General features: G+C 31.4%; 1 protein-coding gene across 5 annotated transcripts in view; it reads left to right on the forward strand.

The window, feature by feature from the left end:
- The window catches only part of COMMD10 (COMM domain containing 10), a 150,295-nt gene that overhangs the window by 21,450 nt on the left and 101,470 nt on the right, over positions 1-27,375 (forward strand). For all 5 annotated transcript variants that reach the window (XM_025047849.1, XM_025047853.1, XM_025047851.1 and 2 more), the window contains exon 5: positions 10,625-10,735. In XM_025047849.1, the coding sequence (XP_024903617.1) occupies positions 10,625-10,735 (111 nt within the window). The remainder of the gene's footprint in view (positions 1-10,624; positions 10,736-27,375) is intronic.

Here is a 27,375-nt window from a genome sequence, read left to right on the forward strand (position 1 = left end):
TTTCCCTTGCCGTAGTTCATCTAAGAACTCTTTGCTTAGTTTTCTTTTAAATAAAATTTTATTGTTTTATATTGTCATTTATGTCCATGATCTCTATTGAGTTAATTTTACATAAGGTGTGTCAGTTGGTTGAGGTTAAATTTTGCCTATGTGGTTCTTGAGATTCTTGGGTCGTTGATTTGATGTTTTTCCTCTTTTCAAATTTAAGCGTTTGACGCTGTAAATTTTCCTCTCAGCATTGATTTAGCTGTATCTCACAAATTTTGATACACTGTATTTTTATTTTCAATTAGTTCAATATATACTTTTATTTTCCTTGAGACTTCCTCTTTGACTCATGGATTATTTGAAGGTGTGTTTAGTTTCTGAGTGTCTATAGACATTCATCTTATATTTCTGTTATTGATTTCTAGTTAGTTACCATTATGGTTAGAGAACATATTCTGTATGAGTTCAGTTTTTTTTTTATTTGTCAAGGGGTGTTTCATGGCCCAGAATATGGTCTGTTTTGGTATATGTTCTGTGGGTGCTTGAAAAGTATGTGCGTTCTGTGAAAATCAATTAGATTATTTTCATTGATGATGATGATGTTAAAATTTTCTATATTTTTTGCTAATTTTCTTTCTAGATACTCTAGCAATTGTTGAGATTCAGGCTTTGAAGTCTCTAACTATAGTTGTAGATTTGTCTACTTCTTTTAGTTCCATCAATTTTTGCTTCACATATTTTGCATATTTTGTTTTTGGTGTATGTACATTAGAACATTTAGCATTGCTTTGTCTTATTGATGGATTGATCTTTTTATAGTTATTTAATGTCCTTTTTTATCTTGGTAATTTTATAGCCCTCCCTGCTTTGTTTTGATTAACATTACATGATACATTTTTTTCTATTATTTTACTTCCAAATTGCCTATCTCATTATATTTGAAGTGTTTCATTTCTTAAAATTGAGATGTAATCGACATGAACAATGTCTTAGTTTCAGGTGTTCAACATAACGATTCGGTATTTGTATATGTTGCAAAATGCTTACCAGAATAAGTGTAGTTAACATCCATCATGGCACATAGTTACAAATTTTTTTTCTTGTGATGAGAGCTTTTAAGATTTACTCTCTTAGAAACTTTCGAATATATAATATAGTATTATTAACTATAGTAACCATACTATATATTATATCTCTAGGACTTATTTTATAACTGGAAGTTTGTACCTTTGACCAACTGCATTATATCTCTAACTTACTTATTTTATAACTGGAAGTTTGTACCTTTGACCAACTGCATCTATTTCACTGTCTCCCAGCCCCTGCCTCTGGCCACCATCGATCTGTTCTATGTATCTAAGGTCTTTCTTCCTCCCTCTCTTCCTCCCTTCATCCCTCCCTTCCAAGATTCCACATATAAGTGAGATCATACAGTATTTGCCTTTTTCTGTCTCATTTATTTCATTTAGCACAATGCCTTCAAGGTCCATCCATGTTGTTGCAGATGGCAGGATTTCCTTGTTTATGGCTGAATAATATTCCATTGTGTATGTATGTATATGTATGTATGTATGTGCATATGTATACACACATACATGCATATCACATTTTATTTATCCACTTATTCATTGATGGACACTTGGGTTGATTTCATGTCTTGGCTCTTGTAAATAATGTGATGAACATGGAGTACAGATGTCTTTTTGAGTTAGTGTTTTCATTTCCTTTGGATAAATACCCACAAGTAGAATTGCTGGATCATATGGTATTCTATTTTTACTTTTTTGAGGAACCTCCATACAGTTTTTCACAGTGGCTGCACCAATTTACATTCTGACCTGTAGTACCCAAGGGTTCCCTTTTCTCTACATCTGCACCAATGCTCATTATTCTTGTCTTTTTGGCTAATAGCTATTCTAACAGAGGGAGGTGATATCTTATTGTGGTTTTGATTTGCATTTTCCTGATGATTAGTGATGTTGAACACCTTTTCATATACTTGTCAGCAATCTATATGTCTTTGGAAAAATGTCTATTAGATCTGCTTATTTTCAAATCAGATTATTTATTTCTATGCTATTGAGTTATATGAGTTCTTTATGTATTGTAGATGTTAACCTCTTATTAGATATATGATTAGTAAATATTTTCTCCCATTTGGTAGGTTGCCTTTTTTATTTTGTTGATAGTTTCCTTTACTGTGCACAGCCTTTTTAGTTTGATGTAATCTAGCTTGTTTATTTTTGCTTTTGTTGACTTTGCTTTTGATGTCAAATCTAAAAATTCATTGCCAAGACCAATGTCAAGAAGCTTACTGCTTATGTTTTCTTCCTGGAGTTTTATAATTTTAGGTTTTTCATTCAGGTTTTTAATCCATTTTAAGTTAGTTTTTGTGTAGTATAAGATAGTGGTCCAGTTTCATTCTTTTGAATGTGGCTGTCCATTTTTCCCCAAATCGTTTATTGAAGAGACTGTTGTTTTTCCATCTATATTCTTGGCTCCTTTGTCATAAATTAATTGACCATATATGCATGAGTTTATCTTTGGACTCTCTATTTTGTTCCATTGATCTGTGTGTTTTTTTTTAATTTATTTTATTATTAGTTTCAGATATACAGTACATTGGTTAGACATTTATATAGTTTATAAAACGATCCCCCTACATTGCTCTTTCTCTCCTCTGGCTCTCCACCTAGCCATTACATTAATGCTAACTGCATTCCCTATGCTGTGCTCCTCATTCCCATGTCCATCTATCAACTACTAATTTTTTATTTCTTTAACCCTTCACCCCATTCTCCCAACCCTCAACCTCCCCTCCCCTCTGGCTGTCCCTAGATTGTCCTGTATATTTGTGAGTCTGGTTTTGATTAGTTTGTTCTTTTTGTTTCTTAGACTGCTTATAAGCAAAATCATATGGTATTTGTCTCTCTGACTTATTTCACTCAGCATAATAACCTCTAGGTCCATCCATGTCATTGCAAATGGTAGGATTTCATTTTTTTTTCAAATGGCCGAGTAATATTTCATTGTGTATATGAACCATAACTTCTTTATCCAATCATCTGTTGATGGGCATTTAGGTTGCTTTTATATCTTAGCTATTGTAAACTGTGCTGCCATGAACATAGGGGTACATAGATCTTTATGAATTATTGTTTTAGTTTCTTTGGATAAATACCCAGAAGTGCAATTCATGGATCAAAAGGTGTATCCATTTTAAATTTTTTGAGAAACTTTTAGATTGTTTTCCATAGTGGCTATAGCAATTTGCAATCCCACCAAGAGTGTGTGGTTCCCTTTTCTCTATATCCTCACCAGTACTTGTTGTTCTTTGCTTTATTGATGATAGGCATTCTGACAGGTGTGAGACGATATCTCATTTTGGTTTTAATTTGCATTTCTCTGATGATTAGTGACCTTGAGCATCTTTTCATATGTCTATTGGCTATCTGTATTTCTTCTTTGAAGAAATATCTATTCAGGTCTTCTGCCCATTTTTTAATTGGATTGTTTGTTTTTCTTTGTTGTTGAGTTGTATGAGTTCTTTATATATTTTGGATGTTAACTTTTTATCAGATGCATCATAAGCGAATATCTTCTCCCACTCAATCAGTTGTCTTTTTGTTTTGTCGATGGTTTCTTTTGCTGTAAAAAAAACTTTTTTAGTTTGATGTAGTCCCATTTGTTTATTTTTTCTTTTGTTTCCCTTGTCCATAGAGATATATCTGAAAAAGAATTACTGTTAGCAATATCAGAGAGTTTACTACCTATATTTTCTTCTAAAGTTTTATGGTTTCGGGTCTTATATTTAAGTCTTTAATCCATTTGAGTCTATTCTTGTATATGGTGTAAGAAGGTCCAGTTTCTTTCTTTTTCTTTTCTTCTTTTGGCATGTGTCTGTCCAATTTTCCCAACCATTTATTGAAGAGATCGTCTTTACCCTACTGTATATTCTGGCTTCTGTGTTTGTTTTTATGACAATTCCATACTGTTTGGTTACTATAGCTTTCCAATGTAGTTTAAAATTGAGAAGTGTGATGCTTTTAGCATAGTTCTTTTTTGAGATTGCTTTGGCTATCCTGGGTCTTTTGTGGTTCCACACAGATTTTAGGATTGTTTGTTCTGTTTCTGTGAAAAATATCACTGGAGTTTTAATATGGGCATTTTAACCATGTTAATTCTGTCTACGAACACAGTATATCCTTCTACTTATTTTGTGTCTTCTGTTTCTTTCATCAGTGTCATATAGTCTTCTATGTACAGGTCTTTCACCTCCTTGGTTAAAGCTATTTTGTACGTATTTTATTCTTTTTCGTTGTTGTTGATATAATTGTAAATGGGATTGTTTTGATGTAATTGTAAATGGAATTGGTTTCTTAATTTCTCTTTCTAATAGTTAGTTGTTAGTTTATGGAAATGCAACATTTTTCTGTATATTGATTTTGTATCCAGTAACTTTATTGAACTTGTTTATTAGGTCCAGGGATTTTTTTGGTGGAGTCTCTAGGGTTTTCTGTGTATAATGCCATGTCATCTGCAAACAGCGACAGTTTTACTTCTTTCTTTTTGATTTGGATGCCTTTTACTTCCTTTTTTTTTTTTTTTTGCGAAATTGCTTTAGCTAGGACCTCCAATACTATGCTGAATAAAAATGTTGACAGTGGGCATCCTTGTCTTGTTCCTGATTTTAGAGGAAAAGCTTTAAGTTTTACCATCAAGTATGATCTTAGCTGTGAACTTGTCTTTTATGGCCTTATTATGTTAAGATACGTTACCACTCTATTTTTTTGAGAGTTCTTATTAATGGATGTTAAAATCACATGCTTTTTCTGCATCTATTGAGATGATCATATGAGTTTTATTCTTCATTTTGTTAAAGTGGCATATCACATTGATTGATTTGTAGATGTTGAACCATCCTTATATGATCCTTCTAATTTATTGCTCAATGCAGTTTGCTAATATTTGGTTGAGGATTTTTTATGTATGTTTATCAAAGATGTTGACCTGTCATTTTCTTTTCTCATGGTTTCCTTTTCCGGATTTAGAGTCAGGGTAATGCTGTTTTTGTAAAATGAGTTTGGAAGTGTTCCCTCTTCTATTTTTTGGAAGAGCTCGAGAAGGATTGCTATTAATTCTTCTTTAAATGTTTGGTAGAATTTACTAGTGAAGCCATCTGGTCCTGGACTTTTGTTTGTTGGGAGGTTTTTGATTATTGAGTTAATCTCCAAACTAGTAATTAATGTGTTCAGATTTCCTATTTCTGTGTGATTCAGTCTTGGTAAGATTTCTAGAAGTTTATGCATTTCTTCTAGGTTGTCCAATTTGTTGCCATATAAATGTTTATAGTAGTCTCTTAATGATCATTTCTATTTCTGTGGTATCAGTAGTAATGTCTCCTCTTTAATTTCTTTTTTTATTTGAGTTTTCTCTCTTTTGGTGAATCTAGCTAAAGATTTGTCAGTTTTGTTTATTTTTTTCAAAACACTAGCTCTTAGTTTTATTGATTTTTTTCCCTATTGTCTTTTTAGTCTCTACTTCATTTTTTGCCACTGTGATTTTTGATAATCCCTCCCCCTTTTTAAAATTAACTTTGGACTTTGTTCTTTATCTAGTTTTTTGAGATCTTTCTTGTTTCTTGATGTAGACAAGAAACGCTGTGAAGTTCCCTCTTAGAACTGCTTTTACTGCATCCCATAAGTTTTGGTATGTTGCATTTCCGTTGTCATTAGTCTAAAAATATTTTTTGATTTCTCTTTTGATTTCTTCTTTGACCAATTGGTTGTTAACATTGCATTATATTTCAGTTATCCAACATGTATGTGTTTTTGTTCAAGAGTGCTCAAATAATTGTTTTATTTTGGTATTTTGTCGAGAGTTTATATAAGCTGCGGAAAGATTTTTTTGTTTTTAGGTATATACTTCTAGATACCAGAAGGCATTGTTTTTGAAGCTGGGAATTTTATAGAATTAATTAGTATATTATAGAGAAAGAAATCATTGGAGTCAATAGAATTGGTTAAAAATAAAAAAAAAAAAACTTGTGGAGTATATAGCTAAGCCTTAAAAATAGGTAAGTTTGAATACCAGGTGCTGTAGGCGTTAAAAAATAAAAAAGCAATTGGAGGGATTGTTTTTATGAACATTATAGATGTCTAACCAATGTACTTTATACTTGAAACTAATTTAAATAAATTTATTTAAAAAAAGAATAAAAATAGGTGAGTTTATGTTCTTATATTAAATATTTAGTCAACTTTCTCATTTTTATATTTTATGAGTAAATAGTGGTGTACAGTTTCTGTAATGAGCCATACATATATGGAATTTCAGCTTATGGTATTTACCAGTTATAAAATAAACAGTAGATTATAGCAACAGAATATAGGTTTTTTCTATTTTAGCAGTTACAGCTCTTATGTTTGTTTTTTCATGATTTATTATAATAAAAAAGAATTGTTTTATGAATGCTCACACACATCATTCTTAAAACTCACTTAGTATTTCTGAGGAGTATTTTTCTAGCCATAGATAGCCTTATCTGTTAGTGTTTTAGTGGGTAATAGAATCAATTTAGAGGTTTTCGAAATAGCATTTAAAAAAATGAAACCTAATAGAGATTATTGCTCTGGGTAAAAATTGTTTTGTGGAACTGTTTGTGTGTGTGTGTGTGTGTGTGTGTATCAGTTAGCAACGTATGTATTTCTTATTGTACATTATGGTCCAAACAGTGGCTCCCATTTTAGAGAGCCGCTAGTTAAAATCTAGTGATAACTTTACATATTCTTTTTCAATTTAAAAGAGTTAATATTTTTGTAATATTAGCTTATTTTGCATGTGTTTGGAATTACAGTTTACAAAGTAATTATGAGAATTTACTCTTATGTTTAAATTGTTATGTGGAAATTAGAGGGAGAATGAAGTCATATTTTGAACTGGCATCTTAATAACATTGTCAGATAAGAAGTATTGTAAGTGAGATGCCCCAAAACTATCATTTAAACAGTTTTGACATGGGTTGAAAAACATTAAAAATATTGTCTTATTTTCCTTGTGTTTTATGTATTTTGATGACATTTAAACATGGGGTGTTTATTAAGATATAGGATCCTCAGATTTAAATTGAATAGGAAATAACGAAACAAATTATATTAAAATGGTTCCTAGAATTTTAGGGTACAAATGTCTGATGTACACAAGACAGAATTTTATTTTAAATAGAAGCACATATAGTTTAGCTAAGTTAAATACAAATTCTCACTAGACTTTGTTGTTTTATATGTAATTAAAATATTTGTTTCTCAGTTATGAGTCTCAGAGGAATAATAGCATATTTGTTTCTCAGTTACGAGTCTCAGAGGAATAATTAAAGAGTATACTATGAGATCTTCGCCTTGGCAAAGGGACTTTGTCTTATTCATATTTATATCATCAATGCCTATTATAGACCTGACAAATAATATAATAATATGTTCTAAACAATGTAAAGAATTACAGTTGATCCTTGAACAACAGGGGTTTGAACAGCGCAGGTCCATTAATATGCAAATTTTTTTCAATAAATATCGTGAAATATTTTTTCTCTTTATGATAGTCTTAGTAACATTTTCTTTTCTCTAGCTTACTTTATTGTAAGAATACAGTATATATTACGTATTACATACAAAATATGTGTTAATTGTTATTGGTAAAGCTTCTGGTCAACAGTAGGCTATTAGTAGTTAAGTTTTGAGGGAGTCAAAAATTATATGCGTATTTTCAACTGCAGGGATGTCAATGCCGCTAGCCTTTCTGCATTGTTCAAGGGTCAACTGTACTTCTTTCTTCAACTTTTCTTTGTCTTTTAGGACATTGACTTTTAGGACATTGACACTTTTGAATAAGTGTATGCGCCACTTATTTTATATGCTATTTCTCAATTTTTATTTTTCTGTTGTTTCTTTATAATCAAATTTAGGTTATGATATTTTGTCTAGAAAGCTGTGTAAATGATGTTGAGGTCTGCAGGATATCACACCCAGAGGCATGTGATGTCCGTTTGCCACTTTTTGGTGATGTTAATTTGATTTCTTGATTAAGATGCTCTGTGTTTTTTACACTGCATAATTAATTTTTTTTCTCTTGTAACTAAAAAGAAATTGTGGGTAGATAAATTGTGACTGTGTGTTCCAAATGAAACTTTCACCACTTAGATTGAGTATCCATGATGATTCTTACTTAAATCAATTTCTTATAACTTCTGGTTTTTATTTTGATATAATTTCAAACTTAGAGAAAAGTTGCAATAATAACATAAGGAACCTTCATATACTCTATAATCTGATTCACCATTTGTTTACATTTTACATTTTTAATCTGTATAAGAGTAATAAGAACAGCTATCTCAAGTAGTATTTATTTTCTTTGTCTCCTAGTTTCACTAAAAAAAGTTTGTTTTTGTTTTTTTTATTGTTTTGTAAAATGTTCTCTTATAATGCTAGTTTTCTTTCTATATTTCCTCTAAATTTAAGGTTTTTGAATATGGCTGATTTTCTATGAAATTTTATGTGTGGGTGTGTATATGTGCATATACCTACATATGAGCTTAGTAATGTTATTTACTTTCTAAATTACTCTTTCATGTGTCTTGGACCAATATTTTTTAAATCACAAAATTCAATAGAAAGACTATGGAATTTAAGAAAGCCAACCCAGAAACTATTTTTCATCTTGACTCTTTTTAAAATTACCTTTCCTTGTGAATGTTCTTTGATTCAATTCAATTCAATAAAAATAGAGTGCCTACTATATTTAAAAGAAGTAGAAAAAATTAGGTGATCAAAATGCCTTATATTTATAATGCTTTGTGGTTACTCAAAACACTTTAAATATGCATTTTCTTATTTGATATTAACAGTAACTCAGAAAAGTAGATAGTTCAGGTATATTTATTTCCATTTTTTATGAGGAAATTTAGAGCTTAAAAGATCGTGACAACTGAGGTCACATAGCTAGTTGAGTGACAGACTAACTATGAACCAATCATAAGCTTTAAATTCAGTACTCTTTTTAATTCTTCCACATCACCTCTATGTAGTGACTAAGCATACATTAATTCATGCAAAGGCCCGACCACAATGGGGGTATACTTAATTTATTTACTTAATATTTATCTTCATCATTTATCTTACCTGCTTTAAGGACAAGGATAGAATCAGTTAAATTAGATCAAATCAGTATCTTATAGGTCCATATGAATGCCTAGAGGGTGTTTTTCAGTTAAAATAGTGTGTCAGAGTGCTTGTATGTATGAAAGTGGTTACGATATGTTTTTCTTTATTTTATTGGAAGGTATATTGCATGTGACTATTGAAAATTTTAGAGACTATGCTTACTGTAATCAGTGTTAAAGGTTAGTATATTAAGTAAGGACCCTTACTGTGCACTAGTAAATTGATTTTTTTTACTTCTGATCTTATGGATTATGTTTCTGCGACATCTTCCTTCTTCTTCTCCATAACTTCTGAAAGGTTCAGTGCCAGAGAGAACAGAACTGTATCTTTATTTTCTCATCACATCCTCTCTCGAATAGATAATACTTCCATTGCTCTCTTTCCAATTTGGCTTTGAGTCACTGCTGTGATTCTAGCTGTTGAACAGGCTTTCAAGTAAGCAATTAGTATTCTGGTTAAGTAAAAATTGTTGTGAGGCTGCCATTCTTACCAATGCAGCTAAGGTAGTTTTACTAAATCAATTAGTAGGGTCATGTCAGAGGCATACTATAATTGCATTTCACAGAACTTCCCTAAATATTAATAGTTGAGATTTACTGGAAATTAAATCTAAAATTTTTAAGCTCATAGTTCAGAGGATGGAGAAACCAATAATCTGTCAAGTTCAATAAAGCCATATTTATGCTGCTCTAGTCTGTCTTTATTATTTTTGTCTTACCTGATTGAATTTCGCTGTTGTGTTCATTAATAAATTCAAAGGAAATGTTCTAATTAGTTTCTGTCATAACTGGGAACCATAGTAAGTTAGAGTTCTTTGGAAAGCATGATAATCTATTGGGTAACACCTGCTCACTAGCAGATATCAATTCTTTGCCTGGCTGTATTCCAGTCTCACTAACTGTGTCTAAATGTGTGAACCTCTTACCATCTGGGTACTTTGATTTCCCTCTAAATTAAAAAAAAAAAGTCTTATCTGTGTTTTACCTAATACAAAGAGTTTTGAAAGATAATAGAAGGTTATTAAAGTGATTATCACTAATATATACTATTTACTAGTTAAAATTTATGACTTTAAAAATCATTTGCTTTAAAACATACTATTTTAAAATAGCAATGTATTATTTAAAAACCATTGACTCTTTTAGTATACTTTATTGCTTAATTTTAGAACTTTTATTTTTAGAACAGAGAGTATTTAAAGACCAGTTTTACTTTGAATTTGACAGGCATGGCACGAGGCCAATCTAATGAGCCTAAAAGAAGAATTTGCAGAGTGTGCAGGTTAAAGGAACTCTGGAGCTGACTTTCCACAAAGTCCAGGCTATCCATGTTGATTAAAAACTGCTGAGTGGTTTTGCTTAAAGTTGACTGTGTTCTTCCTTCTGCCTCGTCTGATTCTAATCTGCACTTGTCTTTTACAGCTAGAGACAGTTGGATGGCAGCTTAACCTTCAGATGGCTCACTCTGCTCAAGCAAAACTAAAATCTCCTCAAGCTGTGTTACAGCTAGAAGTGAGCAATGAAGATTCAAAGGTAAGAAATGGTAGCCCATTGAAATGATGTATATTTTACTAGGTCTTATATTTTGTTAGAAGAGTCTTTTCTCTATGGATTTAAAATTTAAACATAATTTAATTAAAATTAAACAAGGATTAACAAATTGACAGATTTTATTTGTGACAGATTTTGATGTCAGACATATATCACTTTGTTATTTATTTGAAGAAATAGCTTGTCTTGCAAGGTGCTCGTCTTTTAGGAACATTGAATAATGTTTTCTTTTAAATCCTGCAATGGAAAAACTGGTCATAGCCATATAAAATTATGATTTTAATGTTTTATATATTTGTGGATATTCCTGGATGTTTTGAGTTTTAAGCTAAATATATTTGGTAAGGGAATGTTGCTGTTGTCCAGCCAATGCCTGGAATATGGAGATGATCTGAATTGTGTTTATGTGTTTGTAGTATGTGTGCATGTGGTTATAAATTCCAGCTCTTGCAAAATAGAATTTTGGATTAGTTTTATGCCACATGGTGATTTCTTCTTTAGTATTAGTTTCAGAAAACTTGATTGTGTTATCAAAAGTTAGAGTTTTATGGAATAATTTTTCTTACTGTGGCATATAGAGAAATGAATATTTCAGATATCAATAAGAGCTATTTTTTATATTTTCAAATTGTAATCGATTATCTTTTTAAGATAGAAAAGGGGGAGTAACCCATTTTCCCCTAAATAAATGATACTGTTCATTTTAAGACAAATAAAACAGATGAAAATGAGGTAGGAAGATCTGAGGAAGGAGAGGTTACTATGGCTTGATGTGATCAGAGAATAATGGAAGAAATGTTATTGTTTATAATGAACATCGAAGGATGGTAATATTATGACTTCTTTGTTAGTGCTTTCACTGTTTATTATATTAGGCACATTCTGTCTTCTTTAAGAACTGAGACCAGCGCCTAGCCCAATTTTAGGCAATTGATTTGGGTCTTATTATATATAATTTGTTAATTTATTACAGTGTTTCAAAACTATTTCATTTCACACATTTTCACCAGAAAGTAATATAAACTTCATGGTTAAGAGTCAAATTGATTGGTATGTATGCTTTGCCATTTAGTAGCAGTGTAACCTAGGGCAAATTACTTAATTTCTATAAGTATCAGTTTCTTCATCTGTAAAATGGGCGTAAAATTATCTATCTTCCAGGGTTTCTATGAAGGTTAAATACCCAGTGTATGTAAAGTGCTTAGTCCATTGCCTAGTATATATATGGTAAATGCTCAATAAATGTTGGCTGCTACAATCTCCATTATCATCAGTAAAACATTGTTGGCTAACGAATAAATGAATCTCCTTGTTTTAAACCAAAGCTGTCATTCCTGATGAAATGAACCTTTTCTTTTTTTCCTTCCCCTGCATCCTTCCTTCCTTTTGTTCTTGATCATATTTTTTATATTTATTCTTACTGGGAATCAGGGAAGCAAAGGACAGCCTGGAAAGATCTTTTCTCCCACACACTAGGGAAGGCATTCTTTTAAGTTAGGAAAATAATCTGGAACTCACTGGTATAGACTGGGACTATTCCATGAGTGAAAACACACAATATATACATACTTACATGTATTCATCCTCCCAATAGTTATATACTTTCATTGTTTTATTTTTCTTGACTACCATATGTTAAGTATGAGTAGCTAAATGCAATTTATAGGTTGGAAGGCTACTGTTGTGAATACATTTATATACATATATATATATGTATATATATATAAAGTATATATATATAACACACACACATATGTATGTATACATATATATGTGTGTATATATATATATATAAAATGTTAAGCAAAACTAAAATCTCCTCAAGCTGTGTTACAGCTAGAAGTGAGCAATGAAGATTCAAAGGTAAGAAATGGTAGCCCATTGAAATGATGTATATTTTACTAGATAGATATATATATTAGAAGAGTCTTTTCTCTATGGATTTAAAATTTAAACATAATTCAATTAAAATTAAATAAGGATTAACAAATTGACAGATCTTTATTTGTGACAGATTTTGATGTCAGACTTATATATCACTTTGTTATTTATTTGAAGAAATAGCTTGTCTTGCAAGGTGCTCGTCTTTTAGGGACATTGAATAATGTTTTTTTTTAAAATATGATATCTATCTATATGATAGATATAGATATATATATATTAGATATGCTTTAAGCACCATGACTTTCGCAATTCTTGACTTTGTGATGCTTGAGACCTCCCAGCAACTTTATTATGTCTTCAAAATATGCCTCTGTCTCTATCATATTTTTAGGCAGTAGGAATGAATGAGTAATGCTTCTAGTAAGAGTCATTTTTTAAATTCATATACTTCAGGAAATCCATACAGATGTGAGATCCAGCTCATTTGAATTATTGGTTTGAGTACATTTGTATTTTTCTGTTACTATTCTGAAATTTTAAAAGAACATTTTGTTACTCTTACAACTTGCAGAACTAGAGAAGCATTTTCATTAATAAACAAACACTTGAAAAGAGCAGCAGCACACAAATGTAAAGGATATTTTCATTTTGTATGTAGATTTAAATGAACCTCTTTGTATTGCTTAATCTCCCCTATAGCATTGTGTGGATTTGGTCCATTACTTATAGCTCCTAAACAATGGAAATGTAATGGAGTGTACATCCACTGTCACCCTGGACAGAAACATTGCCATCTCCATGTGATGCAGCACACCCTAGTCATAAAGGAACAATTAACTACTACACCTTTGTTCTCCTCAGTGAAATGCTGCCTGGAATTTTTACTTTTCTTTTGTTTACATTCTCTGTTTTTATGATCTAGTATTCTATTCTTTGTATTCTTATTACATCTGATTCCTTGATGTTGATCGTTATGTTAATTTCTATTATTAAGGACCACACACTGCTTTCATTTACTCTTTTCTGAAATGAGAATTTAGGAATTCTTGACAGGTTGGAATATTAAATGAAAGGACTAGGAGTATGAAGGATGTTTTAAAAACCGACTTCATTAAAGGAGAGCTGTTATTAAAAGAAGATTAAAAATTAATCACTAGTTTATTATGGAAAGTACCATAAAGTACAAAGTTGTCATACTTATGAAATTGGCACTTGTTTAAAACAGGAAGCATTAGGTAAAATTATTTTAAATGTATATTTTACAAAGTAGTTATCTCGAAAATGTACATATATCAAAATGATTCTGAGAGGATTCGAGGCAGTGCAAATTGTGAGAGAATATTTTGATGGTATTTACTTTTGAGCTGCTAAACTGAGAACTTACTAAAATGCACTGAAGAGTGTGGTTTCTAAGAATCGCTTTTCTCATTCACTTCCAACATGCACATGAAAAGTGTAGCCTGCAGTGAAGTTTTAATTGCTATCACATTTGATAACAATGTTGTACTGGTCTCCTTTCTCTTAGAACATTTCTGTCTCAAGGCTTTCCTGTTTTGCTACTAAGTTTATCATGAAAACCAGTGACTGTAGTTTTTTCCTACAGTATTTTGATATACTAGTTGTTTTCAGTTAATTGTTTTAGTGTTTATCTATTGCACTTAGAAAAGTGAGATTATTTTCCTGTTCCACAGATAACTTAAAAGGAGTTTTATGGGGTTTTTTGTTTGTTTTTTTGTTGGTTTATTTCGTTAGGGGGCAGTAGAGCTCTTTGCTTACCTAAACTCTGGCATTCACAGTATTATTTGAAGTAATATTCAAAATAATTTGTGAAGTCAGTAGTCATAGAAAATGCCTAAGTATTTACATTTCTAATCTGTATATAACGATAGAATTCTCTCATTTCCATCAACAAAATTAATACCTATTAATCAGATATGTACAGAACAAGTAAATGAAATTATCATGATTTCAGTGTTTGTTAATTTTTATATAACCATTTGCCAAAATGAAATTTATTAAAAGCCTTCTACACTATTGACTTTTTTTTGTTACATTCTGTTACTGTATTAATTTCTTTATGAGAAAAGAGAATAAAATAATCCCCAAGATAGTTGAATGGCTCTATTAGGTGATAGTATAACTAGTTCCAGGCTAATCAGAGACAGTTGAAGTTTATTTATTTATAGAGAATAGCAGTTTTATATGTAACAAATGTTAGTAATTTAGAATAAGATCAAAATGTTAAGTTTGAATATCCTAAAAATACTAAAATATTTAAATTTTGCTATTAATCTTGCATTATTGTATTTTTCTATAATGAATTTGCTGTTCAGGACAATTGTTTTGTTAATAAATGATTCTAATTTTTTTTGGCCATCTTTTAAGAAAGAATCTTGTGTTTCATTCTTTTGAAACAAACAGGATGAAATCACCTTGATAAGAGTACTTTCATTTATATTAATGTTAAACTGGATTATGCTCAGGTTGCAGAAGGTACTTTATGGATGGGTAATTATGATTTCAAATGAAGTTAGGACTTTCAAAACCATTTTTTTTGAGTTAGAGATCTTTATTTTTATTTTCAAAATTTATAACATTCTATCTAGAGTGAGAAAATGTGGGGAGTGGGGATAAGCCTATTTTTAATACTTTGTGCTAGAGACAGTATTACCTCCCTTAACATTTAAAACATCTCTACCAGGCATGAATTCTTATTGTTATCCTTATTTTATAGGTAGATGGAGAAATGGAAACACATAGAGGTTAAATCATTTTTCTATGTTTTACAACTAATAAACAGCACAACTAGGATTTGAAACTAGGCAATTTTATTTCAGAGTCCTATGCTATACTCATCACTCAGATACTGTATCATTGTGCTTTTTTAATAATTTAGCTATTGATCCTGTAATTCGTATATGTTTCAAAGTGCTAAAGGCTGTTTTGAAATGCAATGATTGTTTTATTGTGATAGTACTTTGTAAAACTAAGTTATATGGATTCTAAATTTTATTTTCCTTTTTGATTAAGTTGAAACAATTTTATACTTTAAGTCAATGAGAGACACTAATATATACTTTTTATATAGTAAGTAAAGTTGTATGTTTTCATGTTGTCTCAGTTTAACAGAAGCTGCATTTATTAACACACCTTATTATAAGGACTATATGATGACATCATTGACGTTGATGTCTTATGAAGAAGTAGTCAATATCATTAAAAAGAAGACACATCCTTAAATCTATTTATAACAGCTTTCTCAGTAAGAGAAAAATACATATGCTGTTCAAATCATGAACTCTTGTGTTAAAAATTTAAAGAATTTTGATTTCCTTAAAGGCGATATTTGTGTTGTATGATTTTGAAGGACCAAGTTTTTCTGAGCTACTCTCATGAGCAAGTATGAATTTTACAGATGTTGTATTTTTATTAATCTAATCCATATAGTGAAACTATTTTAGCATATTCTCTTAATGATTTAATTCATTTTTCTCTATTATAATAGCTGTACATATTTAAATTGGCATTTTGGAAAACATAGGGAAAAAATTCCATTAAAACCAGGTGTAATTCCCGTATCCACAACACTGTAATGTTTTGCTACATGAACTTCCAGTAGTTTTTTCCTATGCATCTATTAATTTATAAGTGATTTTTTAAAAAATAGTGATTTTTTTTTTGGCCTAGGAAAAAGAATTGAAGTTTTATCTTTATTGTTCAATATTAGATATGGTTACGAGAAGGTAATCTCATTCATCAATCAGATTTTTTTTTGATAAATAGCATTTATTCTTTTTCGACAACACACTGTCTTGTGATCTGAAGAGACGTTCTATAGATTGTTGGGCTCTTTACTCACTGATTTTGATCAGAAATTTTATAAAATGAGCTTTATCTCCAACACCTCTGTGTCAAGATACTTGCATATGTATCAGTTGGGATGCTACCACCAAGATGCAGCCAATCTATTGGATCTCTTTTTTTTTAGTGTTCTTGCACACTTTCCTTTGAGAGTCTGATCATGTGACTTCTTTGATGTTATAGCCTGCTTTTCTCACTTATCTCTGTAACAAATCTTTCCATATTACTTCAAACTCATTAGTAAGATATTTTAAATGACTTTTCATATTTTGGCTGACATACTATAATTTTTTTTACCAATTCCTCTATTATCACATAATGGGTTTGTTTCAAGTATTTTTCTATTATATTGTGATAAACATCTTTGTGTATACATACACAGTAGTTGCTCAATGAATACTTTCTGAATGGTGAATGAATGAATGAATGAATGAAGCTCCCTTGATATTTAGGGTCATTCCCTTGGAGTATACTTACTGGATAAAAGGGTGTAAACCAAAAATAAGTCTTGCTGTAGTTTGGCATATGGTTTTCCATAGTCATTTTGGAACCACACACAGAAACTCAGAGTTTACACTTAAAGGATTTAAGAGCTTCTGGAGAAAGGTTATAACATTACTATCTCAAAAATAGGTCCTTTGATAACTAGTTAATTTGGATAATTAAGACCAGTGTAAAGCCCAGTTATTTTTGTAATATTATAGAGCTGTCTTTTTTATAATTTTGTTATTTCATTAGTGTACAAATTAAACAAGCTTTTGTTATATGTATTTACTTTGTCATAGAACATGTAGAAGCAATCTGATCAAATACTTTAGCAATTAGAAAAAATAGAAACTTCTCTTATTCGGTAGATAATTGCCCAGATACTTTGAAAACAAAAGTCTGGTTCTTTGGAATCAAATTTGTTTAAATATTCCTGAGGCTTTGTGATACACAATTTTGTTTTGTATCTTTTTTATTGTGATCAATTTTTTAATGACTATATCTTTCGAGGTGTCATATTTTCTAAGAGCAATACAAAAATGTCTTTTCTCAACATAGTGTATTTTTTAAGTTTTGTGATCAATATGATGACTTTCTAAAAGATCTTATGTATTCAAATATATTGAGGTGTTCAAATCATATTTGTATAGCTCCTTGATATCACAACGTGAACTCCCTTGAATGTGTGAAAGTGTGTGTTTGTGTGTTTATGTAAGCTTTTTTCCATATTTCACATTACCTAATGGAAAGTTTGCATTTATCCATGATAAGACTATGAGCTAACGAAAATATTGCTTTAGACACTATTTAACTTTGCTGAGTAAAAACAAACAAAATATTAATACACAATTAGAGTGTGACAGAATTTTATATTGTGGAGAAAATGATAAAAGTCTTCAAAGAGGATGTCTTTTTTACAAATACTCCAGAAAGCTTATGCGTTTCAGGATTTTAAAATCATCTTTTTGGTAAAATTTTTTTAAAAAATTATGTGGAATTCCAAAGTAGGGACACAAATAATATCACCTTTTCTTTTTTAGCTTCTGAACTTTTTTAATTTTTGAAATCTAGAGGCAATTGATAATTATAGAATTCCTCAAACATAATAGAATATGTTTAGAAGTACCTTTAAATTTTATTTGATGTATTTTTGTGGATTAGAAATGATAATAATGTAAATGAGTGTTTTAAGTATTTTGAAATAAATGTGTTAACAATTAATTAGATATCCAAATAAATAAAATACCAATAAGTTCAATAAAGTAAATAAGCAGTAACTTTTTAAATAACTCAAATACAATTTAAGAACTATGTATTAAGCATTTACTATGTATGAGATACTGTACAAGGTTTTGGTGATATTTTATTTTCCATCTTGGAGTCTGTGTTCTTGCAGGGAATCCATATATTAAGCTGGTAATTGTAAGTTTAGTGACTATTACAAAACAGGAAATATATGGAACTATCAAAACTGACAGCAAGGAGTTAGTGACTATGACAGGGAAGAGAGTTTCTTGTGGAGAAAAGAGCACATGAAAAAGAATAAAGACTTATTTTTTTAGCATGTTGAGTGTGAAGTAGCTGAGATTTCCAGATAGAGATTGTTCGGTTGGCAGGCTGGGCCTTGGGAGAAAATTATAGATTAGAAATTGAGATGTAGATATCATCGAAGTTTAGATTATAATTTTAGTTATGAAAATGGAAGAGATTCATCGCTGAAGGATAGAATACAGAACATTAATGAACTCCTAAATTTAAAAGGGAAATAGAGTTTGAGGAACTTAGGACAGTAATGGGTGGGAGGAGCCAGAAACTAATGGAAGAGGGTATTTCTTGGAGGACGAATTGTGTCACCTGCTGTGAAGAGGTAAAAGAGAAGGGGGAAAAAGATACTAATTTAACTCTCACAGCTATGAATTAAGTACTAATTCTCAGTGGTTAAATAGCTTTCCCTAAATTGGATGCTAGAAAGTGATGGAGCCAAAATTTGAACCAAGGTAGATCTGACTCAATAGCATGAATTTATCAACACTATATAGTGGTAAAAAACAATAAATTTAGTGAAATGGAGGTCATCGGTGATCACTATGTGAGGCAGGAGAAGATCTTTTAAGATGAAGGGTAGTACTGAATGTTATTGAGAGATCAGGAAAGTGCACAGAGATGCGACTCTTGGATTTGGTAGGTGGACTTCTCTGATGACCTTGACAATTGTAATGTCAATTACAATTGAGTAGAAGAAGAAACCTGATTGGAGTAAATTGAGTAACAACTATGAGGAGAGAAAGTGAAAGCAACCTTACAGGTGACTCTTTGAAGAAGAAAAGAAATAAGATAGTCAATGTAGTGGAATATGGATTCAGTAACTGGAGATATTAAAGGAGGCTTGTATGCTGATGCCAGAGATCCATTGGGGGAGAAATTGATGATGCAGGACAGAGAGGGATATAAGTTACTTGAGAAAATGAGAACATACAAGGTCCAGAGCACATGGGAGGGTTGGACTTTGATGGGAATGGGAATATATTATTTGTTGTAACAGGAAAGAAGGAAGAATATCTTGTAGGTAGGAAGTTTTGGTGGTGCGAAGAGAAACTTGTGACTGGTTACTTTTATTTTCTCAGTTCAGTCACTAATTGGGGGAGTGGGAAGGCCTAGGAGGTTTGAGAACAGAGGAGCAAGCATGAAATAGTTTTGATATTGGGAAAATGAACATACTTGGTATTTTAGTATATTTTACTGTTATGGACCAGTGCTGATTGCCCTTTTAAGATCAGTGACCATGAATTTAAAATGAGAACTATAGGAAAGTGGTACATTTTTCTTCATTTGTTTTTAGTTTCTTTGGTGCAGATGTGGAGTAGGTGGATAATTGGGTTTAATCAGGGTTTCATCTTTGCTAGGTGTATCAGATGGAGGAAGAAAGAGACAAAGGATTGGCTATGTACACAAGGGAGTGATTTTAGTGATTGACCATGAATTCTGAATCAGGTCAGATGGAAAGTGAAGATACGATATGTTTTGGGAATGAGGGTGTGATGGAGAGTGAGTAACTGGAGATAGAACTGGAACCATAGCCATGCCTCCCTAGAGCATTGTGTGGTACAGAGGAGCCTCAGATAGACATATTAGTTCAGGATCATTCAGGAACCTTATATTTGAGTCTTTGGACCTCTACACCTTGGTCAGGTGTATAACCTTTAAGATGGAAAAGTGGATGCAAGTAAAACCTGATATCTGGTATTTCCTGAACTTTTACCTCAACTTAGAGACTGAAGTTATTAAGTATATGAAGATTTGCTCTGTATCCTAGGAGTTCACCATGTATGGCCAATGACTACTCCTTGATCTATTCCATCCTTGGTTGATAATATACCCAGCATCTGCTAGAAAATACCAATGATTCTATAGCCAGAAATCAGTTAAAGTGTTAATATTTTATATCTCATTTGAATTTGTTAGCTTTGAACCATCATTGGTGATTTTCTGAACTGGTTTTCCGAATCTAGTATTCTGATTTTGAGATGGTATTATAAATTTTAGATTAAAGACATAATAAAAATGACTAGATTAAATTTTCTCATGAGTGAATTGCATTGTTGAATATTGAATTCAGTCTTAGTAATTCTGGCCAAAAAGGAGTTGACAATCACTTTTCTTCCTGGCTTAGTTAAATAAGATTTTGAGCGTGTTTGGTATACCATATGAATGCTTATGTATACTAATGGATTCTGCAAATTATGTTTCTTTCAGATATTTTCCTTTATATGAGAATTATTTAGAGGAAATTAAACTTTTATGAAGAGGAGGAATCACTTTTACTTTGTGATATATTTCTTTTCTCAGAACAAATTATTGGTTTTTATGGTATTGGGAAAGTGAATATTTTTCAAATAGATTCACATACAAAATCTTTATGTTGTGTGGTTTTTTTTTTTTGAGCTTTTCAACTCTGATATTTATGACCCAAAATTTTGTAATCTTTTAAAAAAAATCTCATCTCTCTATATAAAATGCTTTAAGGGTTTAATCAGATCTTTAAATTGTGCATCACCTGACTTCTTATTTGGAAACGTGGCTGTCTTAAGATGCCTAATGAGTGATTATAAGTCTGGTTTGGTTATTTTCTTCTTTGTGTTTCGCATAGCTGAGCATTATCAGTTCTGTGTTTTCAGTTTGTATCTAGATATATGTTCGAGGGTCTGAAGGCAGCTGCTCAGTTAGTACACAGAAAACAGTCAATTTCAGTCACCTTATTATACAATGGAGAATGATACCCATAGGCAGTGGGAACATAACTAGTGCCATAGAAGAACAAAAGGGTAGAAATAGGGTTGGTGAACCAGTGTTATTCCTATCTTACCACTTACCTCACCTCTTGCTACTGGGAAAAACAAGAGACAAACAAAATTAACATAATCTAATTATTAAACCCTGATAAATTCTTGTTTCAAAAAAGTTTTGATCCCTTAGTCTAATTAATGAAATAACAAACTATGAACAACTTTTTAAATATCATATTTTAAGTTTTTAAAATTATTTGTTGATATTATCTTGAATTTATATGAAATTTGCTTCTCAATAACTGCTGTTATAACATCAGTGAAATGCTCTGTATATTTATGTTTATTGTGTGGTTAATTAAAACATAGCTGACAAATTACATATACTGGGTGAAGATGAAATACAATAAGTGAATGTATGGAAAGAAATTCTTGTTTATAAATTTTATTTTTAGGAATTTTGGTTTTACCTCTTGATTTTCTCTCTTTTACAAAATTAACTTTGGTACTTTTCTAGATTTACACAAATAATTTACAGTGTAGAAAAACAGAAAATTAAGGAAATAATATTAATCTATAATCCTACCTAAAGATAATAACTTTGTGTGACATTTAATCAGTATATAGCTTTCCAAATCTATCCATTATACACTTGTTTTTTCCTCAGAGCATTACATTGTAAAACGTCTTTCATTATCAATAAATGAACTATTCAGCAACATCATTTTAAATGGCTGCAGAGTATTCTGTTGTTTGTATGTTCCATGTTTTTATTTATTTTTGCTAAGTATGGTTTTTTTTTTCTAGTAATCTTTCATAATAATTTGCTTTTAAAACCATATTTAAACCATTTGGTAGATACTAACATATTACCTAGTTTAAATGAGGGAGTAGATCTTAGAAATGCTATCTATGTGTTAGAGAGAATTTTAGTAACTGCTAAAGTGTTGACTTTTTATTGCAGGGTAAACTATCTTTTCCAGGAATTAACATGTTTGGACATATAATTTGGAATGTCTTTAAAATTGTATGCGTTTATTAATTTATGAGGTTCTCAAAGAAAATTTGCTCCCTCCGTTCCTCTCGTCTTCTTTATCTTTCCCCTTCTCTTCTTCTTTATAATGAACAGACCTTTAAGAGATATCCTTTTTTATCTTAAGGAGTTCCAACCAATCCATCTTAAAAGGATAATTTTATCTAAACTTAAAATGCTGCCATTTCCTTGGTAAATGGACAATATAATAAATACTCCAAAATAATCCTTTTGCAATTCTCAGCATTAAAACAAATAGAATTATCCAGATACAACTTTATTTATGGAATGGGCAAAGGCTTATGGAATTTTCCAGCAAAAAGTGATCTTAGATGATTTGGCAATGGATTCTTAGATATGTCACCAAAAGCATGAATAACAAAAGAAAATAGATAAATTGGACTTCAGCAAAATTAATAACTTTTATGCATCAAAGGATGTTATGAAAAAAATAAAAAGGTAACCTAAAGAGTGGGGAAAATATTTGTAAATCATATATCTGGTAAGTTATTTGTATCTAGAATATGTAAGGACATCCTACAACTTAACGACAAAAAGACAACTCATAAAAATTGGGCAGAGGTTTTGGGTAGACATTTCTCCAAAGAATATATACAAATGGCCAAGAAGCACATGAAAAGATACTCAAATGTTATTAGTCATAAGAGAAATACAACTCAAAACCATAATGAGATACCACTTCATAGTCATTAGGATCACTGTAATTTACTTTAAATAGGAAAAAATGCGTGTATAAGGATATGGAGAAATTAGGACCCTCATACATTTCTGGTGGGAATGTAAAATGTTTCAGCCACTATTGTGGCAAATAGTTTGGCAGTTCCTCAGAATTTTCAAATATAGAATTATCATCTGACTCCACAATTCTACTTTTATATATATACACCCAGAAGAATTGAAAATAAAGACTCTAGCAAGTACATATACATGCATGTTTATAGCACTACTAGTAACAAGAGCCAAAAGGTGAAACAACTCAAATGTCCATCAGTGGATGCATGGATAAACCAATTGTGGTATATATATACAAGAGAATATTATTGAGTCATAAAAATGAATGAAGTGTACTGATACATGGTGCATTGCGGATGAACTTCAATAATATTTTGCTTAATAAAAAAAGCCAGGCACAGAAGGTTACATATTATCTTATTTCATTTATATGAAATCCAGGTTAGGCAAATCCATAGAAACAAGCAGATTAGCTGTTGCCAGGGCCTGGAGGTAGGGAATAATGGGAAGTGACAGCTTAAAGGTTATGACTTTCTTTTTAGGGTGACGAAAAGGTTCTGAAATTAGTGGTAATAGTTGTACAACATTGCAAATGTATTGGAAGCCACTGAATTGTGTACTTTGAAATGGTTAAAACTGTGCATTTTAGAGCAAGATCAAGAGAGAAAATGGAGAAGACTGATTTTAAGAGTATTTAACACTCTTAATAATTGAGAAGGTTCAGACCTAATAAGGTTAACTGATTTGTCAGCTGATTATTGGCATCGTCAGAGACCCTAACTGACACAATGGAGGGAACATTGGATTTAAAGTGAGAAGGCTGATTTTAAATTCTTAGATTGTTGTCAAGAATCTGAATCATTCTGTGAAAAATTTCCCAATTTGAAAATGTGCTGGTAATACCTTCCTCCTAGGGTTGTTCATAGAATTAAATGAGGTAATGTATGTGAAATATTTATTATAACTCACATAGTAGGCACTTAATGTTAATTGAATTCAAATTTCCAATGCTGTAATTTAACATTGTGTTAGAAACATAAATTACTGAGGAAGATATTTTTAGGAATGTATTATCTTGGAAGACAGTTGAGTAGTGACTTGGTGGCTTGTATAATAGTTTGCTGTTTAAGAAAAAAAATTGTTCTGTTTTACAATATTGTATTTGTAAGTGGACTATTAGAATTGAGATTGAATTGTTTTAGCCATCGTTTTTAACAGATTATTGTTCCTTTTCTCTTAATTAGTAGCAGTGATTCCCAAATGAATGTAGAAGAAGAATAGCGCACCCTTAATTACTAGTATTGTATTGTAGGCTACTTGAACTCCCTGTGGGATTTTTTTTTTTTCGCCCACAGTGACCTTTCACAGAGTATGTGCTCTGAAAGGACAAATCCTCAGGGGTAGTGTGGCAAAGTGCCAATTATAAATGTAATTTTCTATTATATTAAGCCATTTTTGCTTTCATATCATCATTCTCAGTTATAACACTTTGTATTTACATAGTAGCTTGAAGCTACAGGTCTTAATACTCTTTATAAGATATTGAGCCTCAAAGTCCTTTGAGGCAGCATACTGTAATCATCCATTTTTGTTGAGAGGAGGAGGATGGTATTATTTAATTGTTAATGCTATAATAGAAGAAATAGTCTAATAAAAATGTTGCTAGTTATAAAATGGACTTATTTTAAAATGAGAAACCGAAAGTTCTGCCTCATGTAAATGATGCTTAAATTTTATCCCCATTTTAATTTAGATATTTTCTCTACTTTTCAACCGATTGTAATGTATATTGACTTCTTTTGATTCTCAAGTAGAAGAAAAAATGAAAATTGTAAATATGTACCTAGAGTTGTTTGACTTAAGTTTATTAGCCCCTTTTGCTGTAGACAGAGTAGAATAATTTATAAATTTCTCAGCTTTGAGAGTGGATATTGTTTGTATATTTAGTTATACAAGTTACATAATAGTCACCACCTCCAATATTTTAGGTTGGCATAACAACTAATAATAAGACTGCTGTCACAATAGTGTATTTATGGTTTCTTTGATGATACACATGCCCTTTATGAATAAAGTATTTCTTAATCCTATATATTTTAGCTATTTCTTAAGAGTAATGATCTTTGGAATTGGGGAGATGTTACGTAGGTTAAGATACAGAGCAAATTTAAAAATACAATTTAAAATAGGGCCTAATAATAATTCTTAAAAAAAGATACACATTTCTCAAAAGGAAATTTTGTTTATATTAAGAAATAAACTTATAAATTGCATTAAATAAACTTATAAATTGCAATTTTGTTTATATTAAGAAATAAACTTATTAATTAGGGTCCATTAGTATGGGTCAGAGCCCATTTGGAGGCTCAGGGGATGTCTTATTTCTTCATAGTATTATAATATTTGCATGTGGCTTAGATCCCTCATCATCTCTTCTGTAAATGCTACCACCTTCTCTCATTCTGAATTCTAGTCATCCTGGGTGGATGGAACTCATCAAAGCTGAATGTCTCAATAGCTACAGTGTACAAACAGTAACCACTATACCTGATACTACCATATTCAAACCATCAAGAAGATAATAATGATAATAGATAACATTAATTGACCACTTAATATGTGGCAGGTATTATTTTATGTGCTTTTATGCTTTGTCTCATTGGACCCTTGAAATTAATAAACAATAAGTCACCTTTTTTTTTTAATTGTTCCAGAAGGACTAAAAATTAGGTACAATTTAATAAAGAACCATCATGCTTCCATAGATATCACTTTGCCTTCTGTCTTTAGTGAGGTGCATTGCTAGTTTAGTAAACCCTATTCTCACAGTCTTTATGGTTTTATTTTGCTTTATTTTGCCTTAATTTTAATGGCTATGAAACTCTCCTGAGGGTAAGTGATTTATTTCCATTTCCCAAGTATGAGGAGTGAGAGAATTACCTTGATAGAGGATTGAGCTGAGAATTGTTCCTATTGTTTTCTCACAAGGCTAAGTGTGGAAGTACTTATAGTACTAGAGAATCAGAGACTTTCTGGTACTAAAACAAGAGTCTGTACTGGCTTTTTCTGGCGCATAGTTACTCAACTAAAGTTGAAGTAGGTAACAGATCAGTTGAGATATTGATTGACCTCTTAAGCCCTTGAGGCAGCCAGGCAGTGTCTGGGGGAACTGGAGTCCCTAGCCAGTCACCTAGCCTCAAGCTGCTTTGTTGGTTAGCCACATTTTCTGTCTGTCAATGCCAGAATGTCAATTAGGCTTAAGAAACAAAATTTTCTCAGAAATGGAAAGAAGTTGAAATTGTAAAATATTTTACTTTTTTTAAAAACCCTAATTCTCTCTCTATTATTAATTGCTGGTGTGATATTGAATTTAGAGCTTGAAATTTGTACTTGGCAACATATTATTAATAGTAGTGACTTACATAAAAATATAAACATTTCCTGACCAGTATATGTCTACCAGTTGATTGTATGGATTGAGAGAGGGCAAACTTGTTTTCTGAGAATGCTTTCATCTTCAATATTCTTTTTGGGGAAGGTTGGTTTACTAGTAGTTTCTGGAAATTTTTGAATCTCTGATATAAAAGTTCTTTCAAATAGTTAAGTCTTATTTTATAATTGACATTTGTCAACCGAAGGTCACTGCTACCAATTCAAAGACAGTAGGTGTCCTCAGTTTGGAGTGCAGTGAAGGGGAAGACTTTATTCAATGCAAACAGCTCCACTGTGACATAGCTCAGCTGTGGAAAAGCATGGCTGTGAGACAGCTTAAGAGTGATACAGTTCAATTATGATAGAGCACAGCTATGAAACAGCTCAGGCAAGGCAAATCTATTGAGGTGACCTGGGTGAGGTGGCCTGGGTGAGGTGGCTCCTGTGTTACAGCTTCAGTCTGTAAGACAGCCCTGCTCCATTCTAGTGTTACAGCCATGGCTGATGTTGCAGTTACAACTTGGATGTTACAGCCCTGGCTGGGAAACACAATCTTCAATGGAAGCTGAAAATGCACTCTGCGGAGACAGAGGAGAGGCTGATTTACATAGAGAAAAGTCTCCACCCTGGTCCCTGATTGATCTGTTTCTGTGCAGATGAAGACTCCAAATCCTCACAATTTGATTGGTCCAAATAGTACCATCCTGATTGGTCAGAATGCAGCAACCCTGTTTTGTTGGTGACGATGCAAATGAGGATATAACTGTGCAGTTCCAATTGGACAGAGAACATCTTAGTCCTATTGGTTGAATTTTGATCCCAAGAGCTCTCTTAATAAGGGTTAACTTCCAGACAGCAGAAGCGCAGTGCAGGAGGGTTGGCAGCCCAGT

The sequence above is a fragment of the Pteropus alecto genome, unplaced genomic scaffold (assembly GCF_000325575.1).
Source record: "Pteropus alecto unplaced genomic scaffold, ASM32557v1 scaffold20, whole genome shotgun sequence".
Lineage (NCBI taxonomy): Eukaryota > Metazoa > Chordata > Mammalia > Chiroptera > Pteropodidae > Pteropus > Pteropus alecto.